The sequence below is a fragment of the Grampus griseus genome (genome assembly GCF_964374135.1).
Source record: "Grampus griseus genome assembly, chromosome: 5".
Classification (NCBI taxonomy): domain Eukaryota; kingdom Metazoa; phylum Chordata; class Mammalia; order Artiodactyla; family Delphinidae; genus Grampus; species Grampus griseus.
Genome location: NC_138998.1, coordinates 85,345,403 through 85,362,849, shown reverse-complemented (window position 1 = coordinate 85,362,849; position 17,447 = coordinate 85,345,403). Strand labels below are relative to the sequence as shown.

At 46.2% G+C, this 17,447-nt stretch overlaps 1 protein-coding gene across 1 annotated transcript in view; it reads left to right on the top strand.

Moving 5' to 3' along the window:
• The window catches only part of LOC309822522 (TPA-induced transmembrane protein), a 30,947-nt gene extending 13,577 nt beyond the window's left edge, over positions 1-17,370 (top strand). The window contains exons 3-6 of the mRNA XM_082654382.1: positions 1,590-1,717; positions 7,783-7,853; positions 10,710-10,891; positions 15,978-17,370. Of these exons, the coding sequence (XP_082510508.1) occupies positions 1,590-1,717; positions 7,783-7,853; positions 10,710-10,891; positions 15,978-15,982 (386 nt within the window). The 3' untranslated portion in view covers positions 15,983-17,370. The remainder of the gene's footprint in view (positions 1-1,589; positions 1,718-7,782; positions 7,854-10,709; positions 10,892-15,977) is intronic.
• The last annotated feature ends 77 nt before the right edge of the window (positions 17,371-17,447 follow it).

Here is a 17,447-nt window from a genome sequence, read left to right as displayed (position 1 = left end):
TCCTATACTTTGCAAGTTTTCTGCTTTGAGGGCATAACTTTTATTCTCAGACAAAAATAACATGATGACTTACAACAAATAAGGATGCAGGGATAATTCCCTGTGTTGGGGTCCCCAAGATCACCCCCAGATTCAGTGATTTGCTGGTAAGACTCATAGGACTCAGCCTGTAGTCATAAAGATGACTGATTTATTACAGCTAAAGGATATAAAGGAAAATATGGAGGCAACCAGGTGCAAGCTTCCAAGAGTCTTTGCCCAGTGCAGTCACACAGAGTGCACTTAATTCCTCCAGCAATGAGTTGTGACAACACGTGTGAAATGTTGTCCACCAGGGAAGCTCATTAGAGATTCAGGCTTTATTGGAGTTGGTCTCATAGGCAGGCTCTGCCCGGTACCTACCAAAACTCCAGACTCCCAGAAGGAAAGGAGAGGCTCAGCACAAGCAACACTGTTTCTGCAAACAGTTGAGGCACAGCCAGCCACTCTTTACCAGGAAACGTGGGAACACTCCAGATTCCAGCCAGGGGCCAACATTGCGCTGGACTTGCGAAGGCTGGCAGCCTCCGGCGCGCTCTGTTAATTCTCCTGCACATTCCCTTGCTTCTCATGCCTCACACTTCAGACTTCCTTAGGGAATAAGTACCAGGACTCTTTCTTCCATCATAAACCCAGAATTGATGCCACTGTGGCCTTTTCAGAATCCAGTAAAAGAGGCTGATAATGTTATGTTTGAGGTGTGGGATTACAGAAAAAAATTCACAACAAACACCTGGTTCCAGTCATCCACGCCTTTCTCAGGGCCGGAGAGGTTGTCCCCCGAGTGACCCCGGCAGGAAGCCAGGGGAGCATAATTAGTGCCAGCATGCCAGCTTTGAACTCCTGTCTCCGACTTTGTGTGTTTTTCCTTTGGCTCTAACTGCTTAAGAAATCAATTAACTCATAGTCCTTAGAACAAAGCAGCCAACTATTGTCCCAGGAATGTAAGTCCTGTGAGCCCTGGGGCTCTGAGTGCAAACAGAGTGTGTCAACATCCCCGCCGTGGGACATCCTGGAGAGCGATGGCTTCATGCTCACGCTCTCAGATTCTAATCCCCAAGCTGTTCTGCTCGAGGATGGACACTTCCTCAGCATGTGTACAGAACCGAAGAGGATTCAGCAAAGTTCCTTGCTCTACTCCTTGTCCCCCGTCCCCCATTGTTTTTTGGCCCCTCCAGAACGTCTCCAGCGTCTGCCTTGACACCTGTGCATGTAGCTAAGCTACAGGGTCAGTTTAACAGAGGAGTTCACGTTCTTCCCGCTTCCTCCCACCGCCCTTCTCCCAGTCTGTGTTCAGTGGAATCTGAGCCCCCCGTGGCGTCAAATAAAACAACAAAATTTGTATCATGATAGACGTGAGCCCTTGTCTTTATTCAGCCTTACTGAGAAGAGAAAACATTTCTGCTTATTCTTGCTTACTGTGTCCAGGCTTTATCCCTGATGAATATTCGTTGTTTATTTTTTAAGTATAGCAGCCAATGGAGTAAATAAGTTTATTATTTTATGCATGTGTTTACTTTTACTTTTTATACCCCCCCCATTCTCTTTAGTAACCTATGTCGATGAGGATGAAAATGAAATACTTGAATTGTCGTCTAATAAAACATTCTTGGTCACGCTAAAGATTCCAGAGGAGTGTGTTACTGAAGAGAAATTGCCTGACCTGCTCACGAAAAGGGTAGGATACCTTATGCATTGTTACTGAGTTCTTAGCATTAGAGTCTGAATTCTCCTGGAACAGTTGGCTTAGAGCTAGCCGGTAGGTAGCTTCAAGCTTGGATTCTTTGTCTGGGTAGTGGCAGAAACCGGTGCTTAGAAATGGATTTTCTGTAGTGCAAAGCCAGAGGGAGGAGCCCTGGCCTCCAGCTAAATGCATCCCAGAGGAGAGTGTTCTGTTTCTCATTCCGGTCTTATACTTGATTCAACCTGAAGTTTCATTGAGGGTCTGCGATGTGCTCAACAACATGCCCGGTGCTAGGGTCACAAAGTCTGAGCGCTCAGTGGGAGCTCACGGTCCAAGTAGAGGAAGCAATTAAATAGTTATAAACAGTGTGATATGTTCCATCACTGAGATACGTTCAGTGTGTTTTATATAAACATGGAGGTGGGGATGGAGGCACGCAGGGCCTCCTGGAGGAGGTGACACTCAGGAAGAATCTTGAAATATGAAGTAAGGGTGTTTCAGATTAGAGAGCAGGGAATACTGGAGGATGTGCTAGGGCCCCTGCATACTGTGTAGCGGACTTGCAGAGGTGAGGCTGAACAGGAGGGGACGGGTCGGCTCGTGAAGGTTTCTGTGTTCTTTGACGAGGCCCTGAAAGGTTTTAATCTGCAGGCTGACATGGTCAGCTTCTGATTTCAGTTGTTCTGTGTGATGATGGAAAAACACTGGAAGTAGAGCGCTTAGTTAGAGGGTGTTGTAATAAGTTGGGTGACAAATGAGAGAGCCTTGAACTAGGGCAATGTCAGGGGGAGTAATTAAGGTTCAAGTGAGATTTCAGAGGTCTTCTCCCTCAGTAGGACTTCATGGCTGGTTGGATGTGGGTCTGAGGGAGAGCATGGCTCCAGGCTCCTGGTTGGGTGGCCACGTGGGTGGACGGTGACATCATTCACGGAGCAGGAAATGCAGGAGAATGAGCCTCTGTGCAATATGGGGGCTCTGCAGCCAGACCACGAGGGTTGGTGGGCAGCCCTTGTCACCTTGTCAAAGACAGGGTGGTTCACGGCCAGACCCAGAAAAGTTTTTGATAAGAAAACCTAAGCAAGACTAGCCTGCCGTCTGTTACCCTCTTCCCTGCAGTTGATAGTTTGAACGGAGTGAGCCCTCTTTATTTGGCTTCCATCTGATTCCATCTAGGTCACCCCAGAGTCAGTTTCTGGGCAGCCAGGTGCATACCGTTTGATTGCCCCTTTGATCACAGGAGTTTGTACCTTGCGAGGATTATTCCAGGTTTCTCTTCCTCCTTCGTTTCCTTGTTTATATCTTATCTGCAGTTCCCTTTTCCTCCTTTCCTGTCACCTGCTTCCAGAGCAAGCTGCTGAGTGAATAGCCTATTGCTACTTTCCTCTTGGTTGCCTTTTTTTTTTTTTTTTTTTAAATTGTTTGGCCACACCGTGTGGCATGCAGGATCCTAGTTCCCCTACCGGGGATCGAACCCACACCCCCTGCAGTGGAAGCTCGGAGTCTTAACCACTGGACCACTAGGGAAGTAAGTCCATTGGGTGCTTTTTTGATTGAGGGGTTTTGCACTGGCTGAGCAGAAACCAAGTGAGTCAGCGTCCACATGTGTCACGTGTTACAGACTGGACACTCTACGTCCAGGGGAACTGGATATTAATCACTCACTTTAAAGCCATATCTCTTTTGCACAGAAGCAGGCGTGAGCAGATTCTACAGGTGTTTTTAACTCATCACCGTGTAGTGGCTGAGGAACAGGGACTGGCAGATCTCTGGGGCAAGTTCACAGGCCTCTTTGAGCTTGTTCCTGCTCTGATAAATGGAGATCACTGCACTTTCCCTGTATACCCACAGGTGCATATGAGGTGCCTATACAGAACTTTGTAAAACATTGTTTTTTCTTTTCTTTTTTTTTGTGGTATGCGGGCCTCTCACTGTTGTGACCTCTCCCGTTGCGGAGCACAGGCTCCGGACGCGCAGGCTCAGCAGCCATGGCTCACGGGCCCAGCCGCTCCGAGGCATGTGGGATCCTCCCTGACCAGGGCACGAACCCGTGTCCCCTGCATCGGCAGGCCGACTCTCAACCACTGCGCCACCAGGGAAGCCCTGTAAAACATTTTTAAAAAGAATTATCTGACTTGCAGATGATAAACGTAAGGTGCAGTGAGCTGAAATGACTCCTGCCCCTGGCTTCCCAATCAAATATGTTCAGGAACAAAAATGAGAGATATTACTATCTAATTACTATCTAATTATCAGGTCAAGAACCCCTTTCTTCCACTTAGGCCAGTTTCCAGAAGCTTCTGGACATGGAAGGTAAATGGGAGTCGATATTGAAACACTGTGCCCTCTCTTTTGCTTTACTGTCTTGCTTTTCTAAGCACAGTTTTCCTGGCCCCTCTCATATCTGACTGCCAGTTTCCTTCTCTTAGGGTTGGGGCTGATACTCTGCTTAAGGCAGCCCGTTAGCTCTGTGGTGTCGTAGCTCAGTCCACGTGCTTGTTGCCGAATTAGCGTTGGCCCCTCTGATGATGCAGGGAAGGCATCCCTCTTCCTCTGGAAGCTGTTTTCTTTTCTTTCTTTTTTTTTTAACACTATCACTTTTTAAAAGGTTGAGGTATAGTTGATATACAGTATTATAAGTTTCAGGTGTACAACATAGTGATTCACAGTTTTTAAGGTCACACTCCAATTATAGTTATTATAAACTATTGGCTATATTCCCTGTGTGTGTACAATACATCCTTTTAGCTTATTTATTTTATACATAGTAGTTTGTACGTCTTAATCCCCTACCCCCATCTTGCCTGTCCCCGCTTCCTTCTCCCCACTGGTAACCACTAGTTTGTTCTCTGTATCTGTGAGTCTGTTTCTTTTTTGTTATATTCACTAGTTTGTTTTATTTTTTACATTCCACATATAATTGTTATCTTACAGCATTTGTCTTTCTCTGTCTGACTTATTTCACTTATTTCATAATACCCTCGAAGTCCATCCGTGTTGCTGCAAATGGCAATATCGTATTCTTTTTTGGGGCTGAGTAGTATTCCATTGTCTCTATGAACCACATCTTCTTTATCCATTCATCTGTTGATGGGCTCTTAGGTTGCTTCCATGTCTTGGCTATTGTAAATAATTGGAAGCGGTTTTTGATGAGCCACTGCACCTGACTCTGGTGATCCGCTCACCGGGCTCTGAGCTCAGTCTGTACCCAGCCTCATAGGCATAGTGTGAGAGACACCAGAGCAAGGGGTGAGGAGCCCCTCTTTTCACTTTTTTGGTCCCAAAGTGGGTAGTGTGATTAACAGCTCCTAAATATGTCCTAATTATAGCTGGGGACCATGCCGCCAAAAAGAACGTTAGAGTGGACACTGAAAGTGATCTAGTATACCACTCCATCTCTTAACATAAAATTTTAACTTAACATTTCTTCTGAGTACCTACTATGTGCAAAACACAGTGATTAGGGCCCTAAGGATTAATAAAGGAAGGATGAGAGGGAGGGAAAAAAGAAGGAAGGACAAACATAACTCCTGACATAAGAAGCTCAATCTTAAAGGAAGAGAGTGGCATTATTGTTGTTATTATTGCTATTATTTTCAGCTCTTGAAAAATAATCCCGTCTGTAGCATCGTCATCTTCTTCCCTCTCCTTCTGAGCAGCCCTGGGAGAGCCACTTTCCAACCTCCCAGGTTTTCTAAATGACTGTCGGCCTGTTGGCAATATTCTTTTCTCTGGGGCTCAAGAACTATAAGATGACCCAGTTGTTTCCCCCCAAAGTTCTTAACACTTAATGCTACTTTCCTCCTTGATATTCAGAAGGATCCACTTTCCTCCTTGCTCCATCTCCACTGCGTGGTGTGATAAAACATGAGGAAGCTGGCCTTAGTGTCTGTAACATCTAGGATTGAATCCCTTACTAGCAGAGTGGCCTGGGCCATGTTCTGTAACCTCCCCGAATGCCTGGAATTTTTTTTTCTTTTTTGATCAGTGAGAAAGGGAGAGATAGCAGAGATAGCAATGCCTCTTATGTCAAGATTCCTATGCAGATCACAGCAACAGTGGCAGGATTAGAGGAGGTGGTCTAATCTCATCTGCTCTACCTGGGAGAGAATGAATTGTCACCAGTGAGTTAAGTGGGAGCGAAATATGGATGCAGCCTGCATGAGATTCCGCTTGGGATGCGGGGGAGACAGGTGGGCACGTTTTCCTCGGGGGTAGTTCTGCTGCTTGCTGCCGGATAAAACTGTGAGGCACTGAGCTGTGATAGGTGCTGCAGGGCGTGCCAGGCTCAGCATGGGGGAAACCGTAGGTGTGGAATTTCTAGAACAACGTCAGGGCTGAGGCTTTAGGCCGGCAGGAGTGTCTCTGGCCGGGCTCTCAGAGGCCTGGCCGTGGGCTTGCTTCCAGCCTCAGAGCTGGGTCCATGCTGGGGGGTGTACCCAGATCCCAGCACTGTCCTCCTGCCTGCTAAGAGCAAGGCGTTTAACCTTCAAAGTAAATTTTAAAGAGGTGCAACGTAAATACATTCAGGCACAAGTTCTCGGATAGCATAGGTGAGAATTCACATCTCTGAAGCATGAAGAAAAGACTAATCAAAGACTGGGAGAAGATATTTATGACACAAAACCAACAGCTAGTGTCCAGAATGTAACACCAATCAGTTTGGATAAGACAACTCAAGAGAAAGACAGGGCCCTAATAGGCAATTCAAAGGTGAGAAATCCCACAGAGTTAATAAACACACAAAAAGATACTCAACCTCACTAGAAAGCGAGACATTGCCAATGAAAATGATGTAAAACACGATGTTATGCTCATCAGATTGGCAGAAATGGAAAAATCTGGTAACATTAAATGCTGGCAAGGCTGTGGGAAATAGAGCATTTATACATTGCTGGGAGGGGAGTGAAATGGAGAGCAATTCAGAAAGACTTAGTTAAGGTAGAGATGTGCTAACTCTTGGACCCAAGTCCATCTCTTGGTATATGGCCCAGGGAAACTCTTACCTGTGTAAGAAGAGAGGCTCAGAGAGGTTCAGGCAGGATCACCTCAGCATAGTTTGTAGCAGGAGAAAATCGGAAACAAAGCCCATGGCCACCAGTAGGGGAAGGGATGAAGTGGAGCGATCATTTCATGGAATCTCTGCAGAGTTAGGAGTCACACTGAATGACCTCCCTCTAGATGTACCATTATGGGTAAACCTCACATGTGATTTTGAGTGGAAAAAAAAGCAAGTCAGAGAAGATTATGTAGAATATGGTATGTTTTATTTGAATAAAAATGTGCATTAAATTTATGTATAGTTATGATTACACAGGGGAGTGTTAGGTTTATAAAAACATGCATGGAAAGGATACATGCCAGCTTCAGGACAGTGGTTAGTAGTGGGGAGGGAGGGAGGAAAAACAGAATAGTGTGTAGGAATAGCTTTAGCTGTGCTGGGTTTCTTCACGTAAAGGGCTCAACTAAATATGGTAAAATGTGAGGGCATGAAACCTGGGTAGTTGCGAACACAGATGTCATTATTTTTTATGGTTGCAACATTTCATGGATAAAATAAGAACTCCGAATCTTTGCCATTGTTCCCCCCTTGGTCCCATTATCCAGAAACAGCATGGCTGTTTCTCCTTGGAGTGAAGCTCTGGAGAAAAGAGAGAAGAGGCCCTTGTTTGGTTATAAACGGGGCCCTGAGCGGCCTGTTTTGCAGTCTTCCTAGCCCCGCGGGAGTTCCCTCCTTCCCATGGTGCTTCGGGTCTGTGTGGGCTCAGGCTGCCGACCAGTAAGGCCACAGGTCTCAGCGCAACATACGAGATGTTGAAAATCCCAGCCTGGTCACTTGATCCTTACAAATGAGATCACTTGAAATGAATGCTAACTTGAATTTTGGTTGGTGAGGGGCCCACCCCTTCCTGTTTCTTCATCCAGAGCCTCTAGGTAAGTTAATTCCTCCCTAGAGTTGGATCTCCTTTGCTTAGGAGTAGTTTTGCTTTGTCAGGTGATAGATATGCAGTATGACCTGGCAGTAATGTGTGTGGTTGTTAATTTGGCCCTGTTTGTTTTAGCTCACAGATGTGTACAGTTCATCACCAGCTCTGAGCCGTTACTTTACTTCAGTTGGAATCGTAGACTGCAGGTAAGAATGTGGAGCATTATGTGCTGGTGTCTCTCTGGAAATCGACACTCATCGCTAGTCACCAAAAAGGACTTCCCTAATCCGAAAGCACGGAGGGGACCAACGGAAGATAGAACCATAGTGTCAGTGCCGGGAGGGTCTTTGGAGGCCAACTAGCTCAATGCCCTTATTTTACGAAGGAAAAAAATGAAATCCAGATAAATTATATGACTCAACACAGTAACAGGGAATAGAGCAAAAGCCCAGACAAACCATTTCTGTTTCCCAGCAGATGCTCGAATAAGCTAAGAGTAGAAATAGAAATAGATCTCAGATAGTGCTGGATTATGTACTGGCTTTTGCTTTTGAGGAACACAAGTCATATACAAGTTCACGCTCCTTGTATAATATTAAAAAATAAAGATACATGCTACCAGCAAAGTACACATCCCGCCTTCCCCTGCCCCACTACCCCTGGACACTTCCTGTGCCAATCAATTCCGCAGTGAATTCCAGTCCCTTCTACAAAATGAACAACAATCACTGGTCTGTGTGATTTCTTCTGTGCATGTATTTACCATATATACTTTGTGTATTATATATGTGTAACATATACGCACGCATATGTATTGTTTCCTTTCCTCCTAATCTCTTATGTTTTTATATATGTCTATAGACACTTAGGTAAAAGTGTGTATGTATGTAGAAGAGTCATTTGATTATCCTTTTATATTGTTAGGACAAGATTTACAAGGCAAAGCTTTATTACCTGCTGTGCCCAAGATAGCCCTGGAATATGACCATCAAAGGCAATTTTACATTGAGGTTCCTCCACTCAAACCATAAATTTCCCAAACCTGGGAGGGGAAGCACCAGAGCACAGTGGGGTAAAACCAAAGGGATTTGGAGTCTGAAAACACAGTGGCAGGTTGCCTTGTCAACAGCACTATTCCTCCTTCTTTATGGACCGCCAGTGTGCATGCTACCTTATGGTGACACTTTTGACCTAGCCTATTTTATTCATAAATTACTGGTATTAAAACGCCAATAGAAAAGGGAGAAATGCATAATCAGACCCAACTTTCCTCTTAGTGCGCTTGCCCTAACTTACAATTCAAAGACAGGTGAGAGAGGAAGGATATTCAGAGCGTAAAGGGTCTTACCAAGAATCCAGCCCATATTACGGGTCTAGAGGAGGTGGGATTGCATAATGGGTTGGGGTAAGCACTGAGAAAACCCATCAGAAAACTGAGTAAAACAAAATCTGAAGAGTAATGTGAGAGAATCTATTTTTAAAAGTTATTTGAAAGAAAAACCCAGGGGTTTTAGGATTTTCGGATAAAGAAATTCTGCTGGGAAACATTTTTGTTTCATTTTTTAAAGTCCAGACAGAGTTTCAACAGTGTCGAACTGAGAAACAAACGCATTGCCTCCAAAGCCTGCGCATCAGTCCGAGTATTGGTGTATGTGACCTCTGGCCACAAGAGGGAGCTCTTTGCCAGTCGTTGGCAGGGACAGTGTTCTGATTCACTCCTGGGACTGGCTTGTCTGCAAAACTTGCCCTTGTGTAAAATAGATAGCTAGTGGGAAGCAGCCGCATAGCACAAGGAGATCAGCTCTGTGCTTTGTGACCACCTAGAGGGGTGGGATAGGGAGGGTGGGAGGGAGGGACATGCAAGAGGGAAGAGATATGGGAATATATGTATATGTATAACTGATTCACTTTGTTATAAAGCAGAAACTAACACACCATTGTAAAGCAATTATACTCCAATAAAGATGTTAAAAAACAAAAACAAGAAAAACCCAAACTTGCCCTTGGGTGAGGGTCTCAGATGTGGCCACTCTTAAATATTTTATTGCTGGCTCTTAATCTGGACCTTTTAAAAAAATCTAGGCCTTCTTGAACCAAAGGATATCTGTTGAGAAATCTGAATGTTAAGGTAGCATTTAACAAGCTGTCTAGACTGTTGATTAGCTGAGGATAGCCTCATGATTATTTTTATTTTAGAAATGGGAAAGTGTGTTCTAAGAAGATGAAAACTCCCTTTCCTTAGGTCCCCTTACTGAGAGTTGCAAAACCTTAGGAAGTGGAAATGGGACAGAAAAAGTTTCTCACTTTGGGGACAAACCAGGGAGGTATGATCTGCTGCTGGTACCCAGGGTCATCTGTGAGAGATTAGGAGTCTGCATCCAGCTGATGGCAGGGAGCTTTGGGCCCTACCTCGAACATTTTATAGGTTAAGTAATGAACTAGTTAAACTGAGTAGCTCTGACACACACTTGTTGGGGCAGGGAGAGGCTGTGGTGTGAGAACAGGGAGAAAAAGGGGTTCCCTGGCCTGCCTCAGGGGTAAAGCCTGGTGTTGGGCAGCTCTTGGAGCCTCGTTGACGATAGCCGAGTCAGTATCTCCCCTGCATGGCCTCTCCTGGCGGACTCCAAGGGGATGGGTTCTAGGTGGAAGGAGGAGGTTAGGACCACCTCAACTTTGTGTGATGAATGCATTGATGAGGGGGCTTCTAGGGCAGTACACTCTTTGCCCTTTTGTCCTGGGAGGGAATGCAGAACTAAAAAGATGTTTTTCCTAAAATCAGTTTCATGAGTTGCAGTGTGATTCTGTTGATTTTTAATTTTTTTTTTTAGCGGTACGCGGGCCTCTCACTGTTGTGGCCTCTCCCGTTGCGGAGCACAGGCTCCAGACGCGCAGGCTCAGTGACCATAGCTCACGGGTCCGGCCGCTCCGCGACATGTGGGATCTTCCCGGACCGGGGCACAAACCCGTGTCCCCTGCATCGGCAGGCGGACTCCCAACCACTGCGCCACCAGGGAAGCCCTCTGTTGATATTTTTAACTGTCTCTGTTTGGTTTGCCTTTCAGTGGTGAAAACGCCACAATAACCTACCACCTGCACTTTGGGTTTCCGTCAGAAGACCACAACTTTATGAAGTATGTGATGAGTGAAGAGCTGGTGCTGGGCGTTTTGCAGCAGGATTTCCATGATCAGAACGTGTCCGGTTGTGAGACTCTGGGGCTTGACCCAGCGTCCCTCTGGTTCTCTGGTAAGTCGAGCACATCAGAAGGCAGAGGTGTGATGATAAACAAGTGAACCAGACAGGGCAGATGGCTCGATTTGCTTTCTGAGCAGGTGATGTTCCACGCTCCGTGGAGGTCACCCAGTCCCTGCCCTCTGTGAGCAGACAGAGCAACTGGAAATAATGTTACGGAAACAACTAAACTATAAACATGAGGGTTGCTATGTGTTTCCTTGCTGTGGTTCACCCACCTTCTAAGCCCCATATCCCACATCAGAATATCATTAGAAACTTTCATGGAAACACTGTGGTCTCACAGAGAAGCAAGTGCTGAAGAGTTTGAAGTAAACAATATAGTTAAATTGTTGAAAGATGACCTCAGTATGGGGAATCTATCTCTTTTTCTATTGAAGGCCACTGAGTCCATTAAGACCGGGGTCCCCAACCCCCCGGGCTGTGGACCGGTACCGGTGCGTGGCCTGTTAGGAGGCGGGCCGCGTAGTAGGAGGTGAGTGACGGGCGAGCGAGTGAAGCTTCATCTGCCACCCCCAGCTCTCCCCCTCGCTCCCCATTGCTCGCATTACCGCCTGAAACACCCCCCCGACTCCCACCTCCACCCCCAGTCTGTGGAAAAGTCGTCTTCCGTGAAACCGGTCCCTGGTGCCAAAAAGTTGGGGACTGCTGCATTAAGATATTAATAGAGGGACATAAAAAGACAAGTTCGTCTCTTTCCATAGAAGATTGTAATACATTTACTCATCTACTTTTAAAACTAAGAAAAGGATGGGGAAATGGATATGTTTTTTAACAAGCATAGAAGATACCCGACTTGTCAGAATCTGAGAATGTTGTACAAAACCTGCCAGAAAGGAAGGTGGAAAGGTGAGATGACCACCAGCCTTCGAGACCTCCTTCCCTCACGTGTGTCTGCACTGAGCTTTGGCCTTACTTCCCATTCTTCTCATTTCCCACTTCTGATTCCTCACTTGGTTTTAGCTCTTGTTTAATGCCAACAGTCTTGGATGGTTTTTCAGCCACAACCCATCAGAAACACTGCACATCAGCAGTGGTAAATACTAGTGGAAAGAATGAAAAAGGTGAACGAGAAGGAGGTGTGGTGAGTGGCAGGCACGGGGCCAGCAGCCGAGGGTCAGGAGAGTGCAACAGATTATAAAGCGCACGCATTACCACACGCTGTGAGAAGAGGCGTTTATTGTGATGACGCTTGATTCTTGGGAACGGAAAGTGGAAGTGGACTGATCTCGGCCTGGGAAGGCAGAGAGTTTTATAAAGCAGTTCTTAAAGCTCTCTTTTTCCCAAATGAATAAAAGGAATGACTTTCAGAGGGCCAACTTATAGCTCACTGGGAAAGTCACATAAATGAATAGTTTCTTCACTGAGCATCTAAATAAATGAAGTGTGTCTCTGGGCCAGGCAGATAACATACTGTGTGGAGTGAAGAGGTTCTGCCCCCTGTACAGGAATTTTAGAAAGAAAGAAGGGGGTGAGGGAGAGGGAGAGAAGGAAGGAAGGAAGGAAGGACCTTTCAGCCCACTCCTGTGCACGGCAGAGAGAGGGGAGGCCCACCCTGCCTGCTGTGTGGTGACTGACCTTGACTTCCTGAGCCTCCTCTTTGAAGCTGTGGTCCCCAGCACTTTCTAAATGAAGACCATGCGGTGGGAGGAGGGTGAGACAAGGTTGAGGAGGATTATGAGGCCGGCAGGTGGCTTATGAGGTCTGACAGAAGACCTGGAACTGAACCTCAGACTCTGCATCAGGGATGCAGGCCTGAGCGACACTGTTTCGGCTCCTCAGGAGATGGTACTCTTTCTCTCAGGCATTTTTCCTGGGGATGGGGATTTCTGTGACCACCCCCCAACCCACCTTGCAGAGCATGAGCAGTGTTTGATATTTTCAGGAGTATGAGTATCAGTCCCTTCTCAAATAGAAGGGTAGACTGTGACCATTTGGGAAGCGAGGAAGGAAGAAGAGAGATGCAGAGAAGGCAGGGAGGCAGAGGGAGAGGCAGCTCAGTACCAAGTCCAGAGGGAGGGAAGAGAGGGGTGTGAGGCCTCTGGGAGGGACCAGTGAGGCCCGGGGGTACCGACGCCAGCTCCCTGTGTTCGTAGGCATGGTGGGCTTGGCGAGGTATCCCCCCGCTCCTGTCAGGAGCTGGGCAGGCACCGTCCCACAAAGATGATGTTCTAATTCTTCACAGAGAAAAGTTCTTTTTTTTTTTTTTTTTTGAAGAAGATGTTGGGGGTAGGAGTTTATTAATTAATTTATTTATTTTTGCTGTGTTGGGTCTTCGTTTCTGTGCGAGGGCTTTCTCTAGTTGTGGCAAGCGGGGTCCACTCTTCATTGCGGTGCACGGGCCTCTCACTATTGCGGCCTCTCTTGTTGCGGAGCACAGGCCCCAGACGCGCAGGCTCAGTAGTTGTGGCTCATGGGCCTAGTTGCTCTGCGGCATGTGGGATCCTCCCAGACCAGGGCTCGAACCCGTGTCCACTGCATTAGCAGGCAGATTCTCAACCACTGCGCCACCAGGGAAGCCCTGTTTTGTTTTTTAACGTTTTCCTCCTTTTTAAAAAAATTTATTTTATTGAAGTATAGTCGATTTACAATGTTGTGTTAATTTCTGCTGTACAGCAAAGTGATTCAATTATACATATATATACCTTCTTTTTCATATTCTTTTCCGTTATGGTTTATCGCAAGATATTGAAGACAGTTCCCTGTGTTATACAGCAGGACTTTGTTTATCCATCTTATATGTAATAGTTTGCACCTGCTAATCCCGTACTTCCTGTCTATGCCTCCACCACCCCCATCCCCCTTGGCAACCACAATTCTGTTCTACAAAGAGCAAAGATTCTTAAAATTCTTTGGCTCATATGCCCCTTAGAGAATTTGGAGACAGCCATGTACCTTCTCCCAGGAAAAAATGCACACACTCTTCCCCCTAGACAGAATTTTACAATTTCAGGAATTCCAAGGATTCCCTGGAGCCGGGCTGCAGTTCCTCTGGGGTTCCTATGTGTGTGCCAAAGAGTCAGAACCTTAAATTAGCTTGTAATTTGGATTCCTAAGGGATTTTGTGTGTATTTCTCATTCTCTAATTTGGACATACGACAACTCTTTGGCCTAACTGCAGGCATATTGATGCCTTCTACAAATAAAAACTTCCCTTAATATTATAGTCATAAGTGAATTTTTTTTTTTTTTTTTTTTTTGCGGTACGCGGGCCTCTCACTGTTGTGACCTCTCCCGTTGTGGAGCACAGGCTCCGGACGTGCAGGCCCAGCAGCCATGGCTCACGGGCCCAGCCGCTCCGCGGCATGTGGGATCTTCCCGGACCGGGGCACGAACCCGTGTCCCCGGCATCGGCAGGCGGACTCTCAACCACTGCGCCACCAGGGAAGCCCATAAGTGAATTTTTAAATTTATATTTTCTTACAACTTTATTGAGAGATAATTAACCGATAGCACTGTGTTAGTTTAAGGGGTACAGCATAATGACTTGACACATGTATTAGGAAATGACTGCTGTGATAAGTGTAGTTAACGGCCATCATCATCACCTCGTATAGTTACAAAAGTTTCTTTTCCCTCATTACGAGAACTTTGGGGATCTGCTCCCTTAGCAGCTTTCAAAGGTACCGTGCAGCAGTGTTAGTGATAGTCACCATGCTGTACACTACATCCCTAGGACTGATTTATGTTGTAATAATAGGAAGTTTGTGCCTTTTGACCACCTTCATCCAATTCCCCCTCCTCCACACCCCACCCCTGGCAACCACCAATCTGATCTCTTTTTCTGTGAATTTGTTTTTTTAAGATTCCACATATAAGTGAGATCCTGCAGTATCTGTCTTTCTCTGTCTGACTTATTTCACTTGGCACAATGTCCTCAAGGTTAAGGGAATTTTTTTATTGGATCACTGCCCCCACCTCCCTTCTACCTTTGAGCTTCTTCACCGAGTGGAGGGAGGGGTCCAGAGACAAGGAGGGGAAATCTGTTTTACAATGTAAAACAGCTGTATGAGTTATTTTGGACGTGGGGTAAGTTATTTTGTCATGTTTTCTGACATGTGAAGGAGTTAACCAGTAGACTGAGTAAGGAACAAAAGCAAAAACTGATTCATGTGAGAGAGAAGAGGAAAAAGCTCTAGGCAATGAGAAGAGTGAATCTCGTTTGCACAGATTTGGGGTAAATGGATGGGCTGGCTGCTGGCAGAGAGGCCAGTGTATGCATTCTGCCCTTGAAAGGACTGCCTGGGGTGTCAAGGGAAAACATTTAGGTTGTTGGTAGATTCCCCGGGAAACACAGAGTTTAGCCAAAGGGCCCTGCTTCTCAGCCAGGACAGTTTTGCCCGCTCCGAGGTATTTGGCAAAGTCCAGAGACGTTTTAGTTGTCACAATTGGGGGTGTTGGTGGGAAACTAGCATCTAGTGGGAAGAGGCCAGAAGGATTTTTCTAAACCTCTTACAATGCACAGGACAGCTCCTGATGGCAAAGAAATCCCCAACATCAACAGCCAGAACCCTGCTGTGGCGCACGTGGGTCCCCTGTGTCCTGTCCCGAGTCGTTGCCTGGGTACCTCTGCTTTAGTCAGGCCAGCTGTGCGCCATTTCCCTCATCAGAATGTCTCATTGAATATTGCGCTGTATTAAAAATGAAAATGTAGAGGTATTTTTATGGTTAGATTATGCAAAAAGACTGTTAAAATGTCCTCTGCATCCGAAGGTCCTCGTCAAAATGTTATTTATCATGAATTATACCGAAGCAAATAAGCAGACAATGTCATTTGCCTTTTGAAAGGAGTTCAGAGTTGTGTGCCTCTGCGTGCATGCGTGTGTGTGTGTTTGCGCACGCGTGCCTCTGTGTGCGTGTGTGCGCCTCTGCATGTGTGCCTCTGTGTGTGTGTGCACGTGTGCACGTGCATGCGTGTGTGTGTGTGTTGCCTGAAGAGTAAACCTCCTCTGTTAGGAATTTACAGATATCCACTTTTACATTAGAGTTTATAATCAAACCCAATGAAATAAAATAAAAACATCAATGTTTAGAATAACCATGCTTTTTAAAAAATGGTGACTTTGCATTTTCTTTTCAGAATGAAGCGGTCGAGGTCGATCTGTGTCTGAAAGCAGCACTCCACTGAACTCTGGGATGAGGAGAATTCATTCCGTTTTACAGAAAAGATCCTGTGAATTAACGTAGAAGGACGCACAGTGACTCCAGGGCTGGAGACGGCCCTTTTTCTCCTGATTCTGCAGAGTCTGGCAGTACGTCCAGCAAAACAGCACCCAGGGCTGCCCCAGCTGGGTCCACATGGGGCGGGGTGACCAGGCGGCGGGTGGACCTGCAGGGCCAGGTCGCTGCTGTTCTTGAAGCACTCTCTGCCTCCACCCACACGTGGACACGCTCTCTTCAGGGTAAGGGTGGCCTTTGAGGCAGGATCCCGCCAGCCTGAGCCCCTGGCGAGAGAACGGGGAGAGGCGAGGTGAGGGAGAGCTGAGCCAGTCGCTCCCTGAAATCCTCCGTCCCACCCCGATGTCTCATCTACCTCCAAGCAAGGCTGTGAGGAAAAGGCAGGCATCTCACCAGATGTAAGCAGCATCGTCTGTGTCTCCTTCCATAGCCGCATATCTCAGCAAACTAGCCTTGGCACTCCATGCAATGTTATGTAGAGCTACAGAAATGAGGTGTGTGTTTCTTATTTCCCTCCTGTGTATAGTTCCTGCGACTACTGAACACCTCTTATGGAAACACGGGTCCATGTTAGTTTTGAACACAAGACTCTCATTTTGGATAGTTTCTCCATTTATATTTTCATCAACTTTCATCAGAGAATCATTAATACTGCTTACCATCTGCTCTAGGTAGTACACGTTGGTTTTTGTTGTCCAGAGTCACTAGCCTTCCTGTAGGATTCAGTGTCTTCAGGCACTGATTGTGTATCTTATTGAAGACGGTTGTGAAACAGGAAGAACCACGCTCGGAAATAAACTGCTGGAAGTTCAACGTCAGATCCTTTTGGAGGGGTGAGGGTGGAGTGAACAAGAGTGACTCTATTGGTCCTCTACAGATATAGAATTACCTGTCACGAGGGAACAAAGTGTCTTGTTAGGAAAATGGCTTTGCTGGAAATTTCCAGGAGAGTTTTGTGGTCATGTAATGAGAGTTTCTCAGCCTCAGTATCTCAGTTAAATTGGCCCTGGGTGGACAGTCAGGCTGGGGGCAGCTGCGTTCCGGGGTGTGTTGGAGTATGAGTCTCAGGCTAGATTTGCCTGGGGCTCTTTATGACCCAGGACTCTGCATAATGTGAATGTGCTTTGTTATTTAACTAAAAGGTAACATTTATCGTAAGTCGGTGTTTCATTTTGAGGATAGTTCCTCCAACTAGTGAAACAGGTGAATTTCCCTTCTTCCTCTTATTTTATACGTCAAACCTAAACCTTCATGTTTGTACTTTTAAGAAAATAATGAAGAACTTTATTTTTGCCTCCGCATTGCCATGTTGACCTTTGCTGCGTAGGGGTTGACTCTCCAGGGCCAGGATTTGGGTTGGCATGTTCTCACA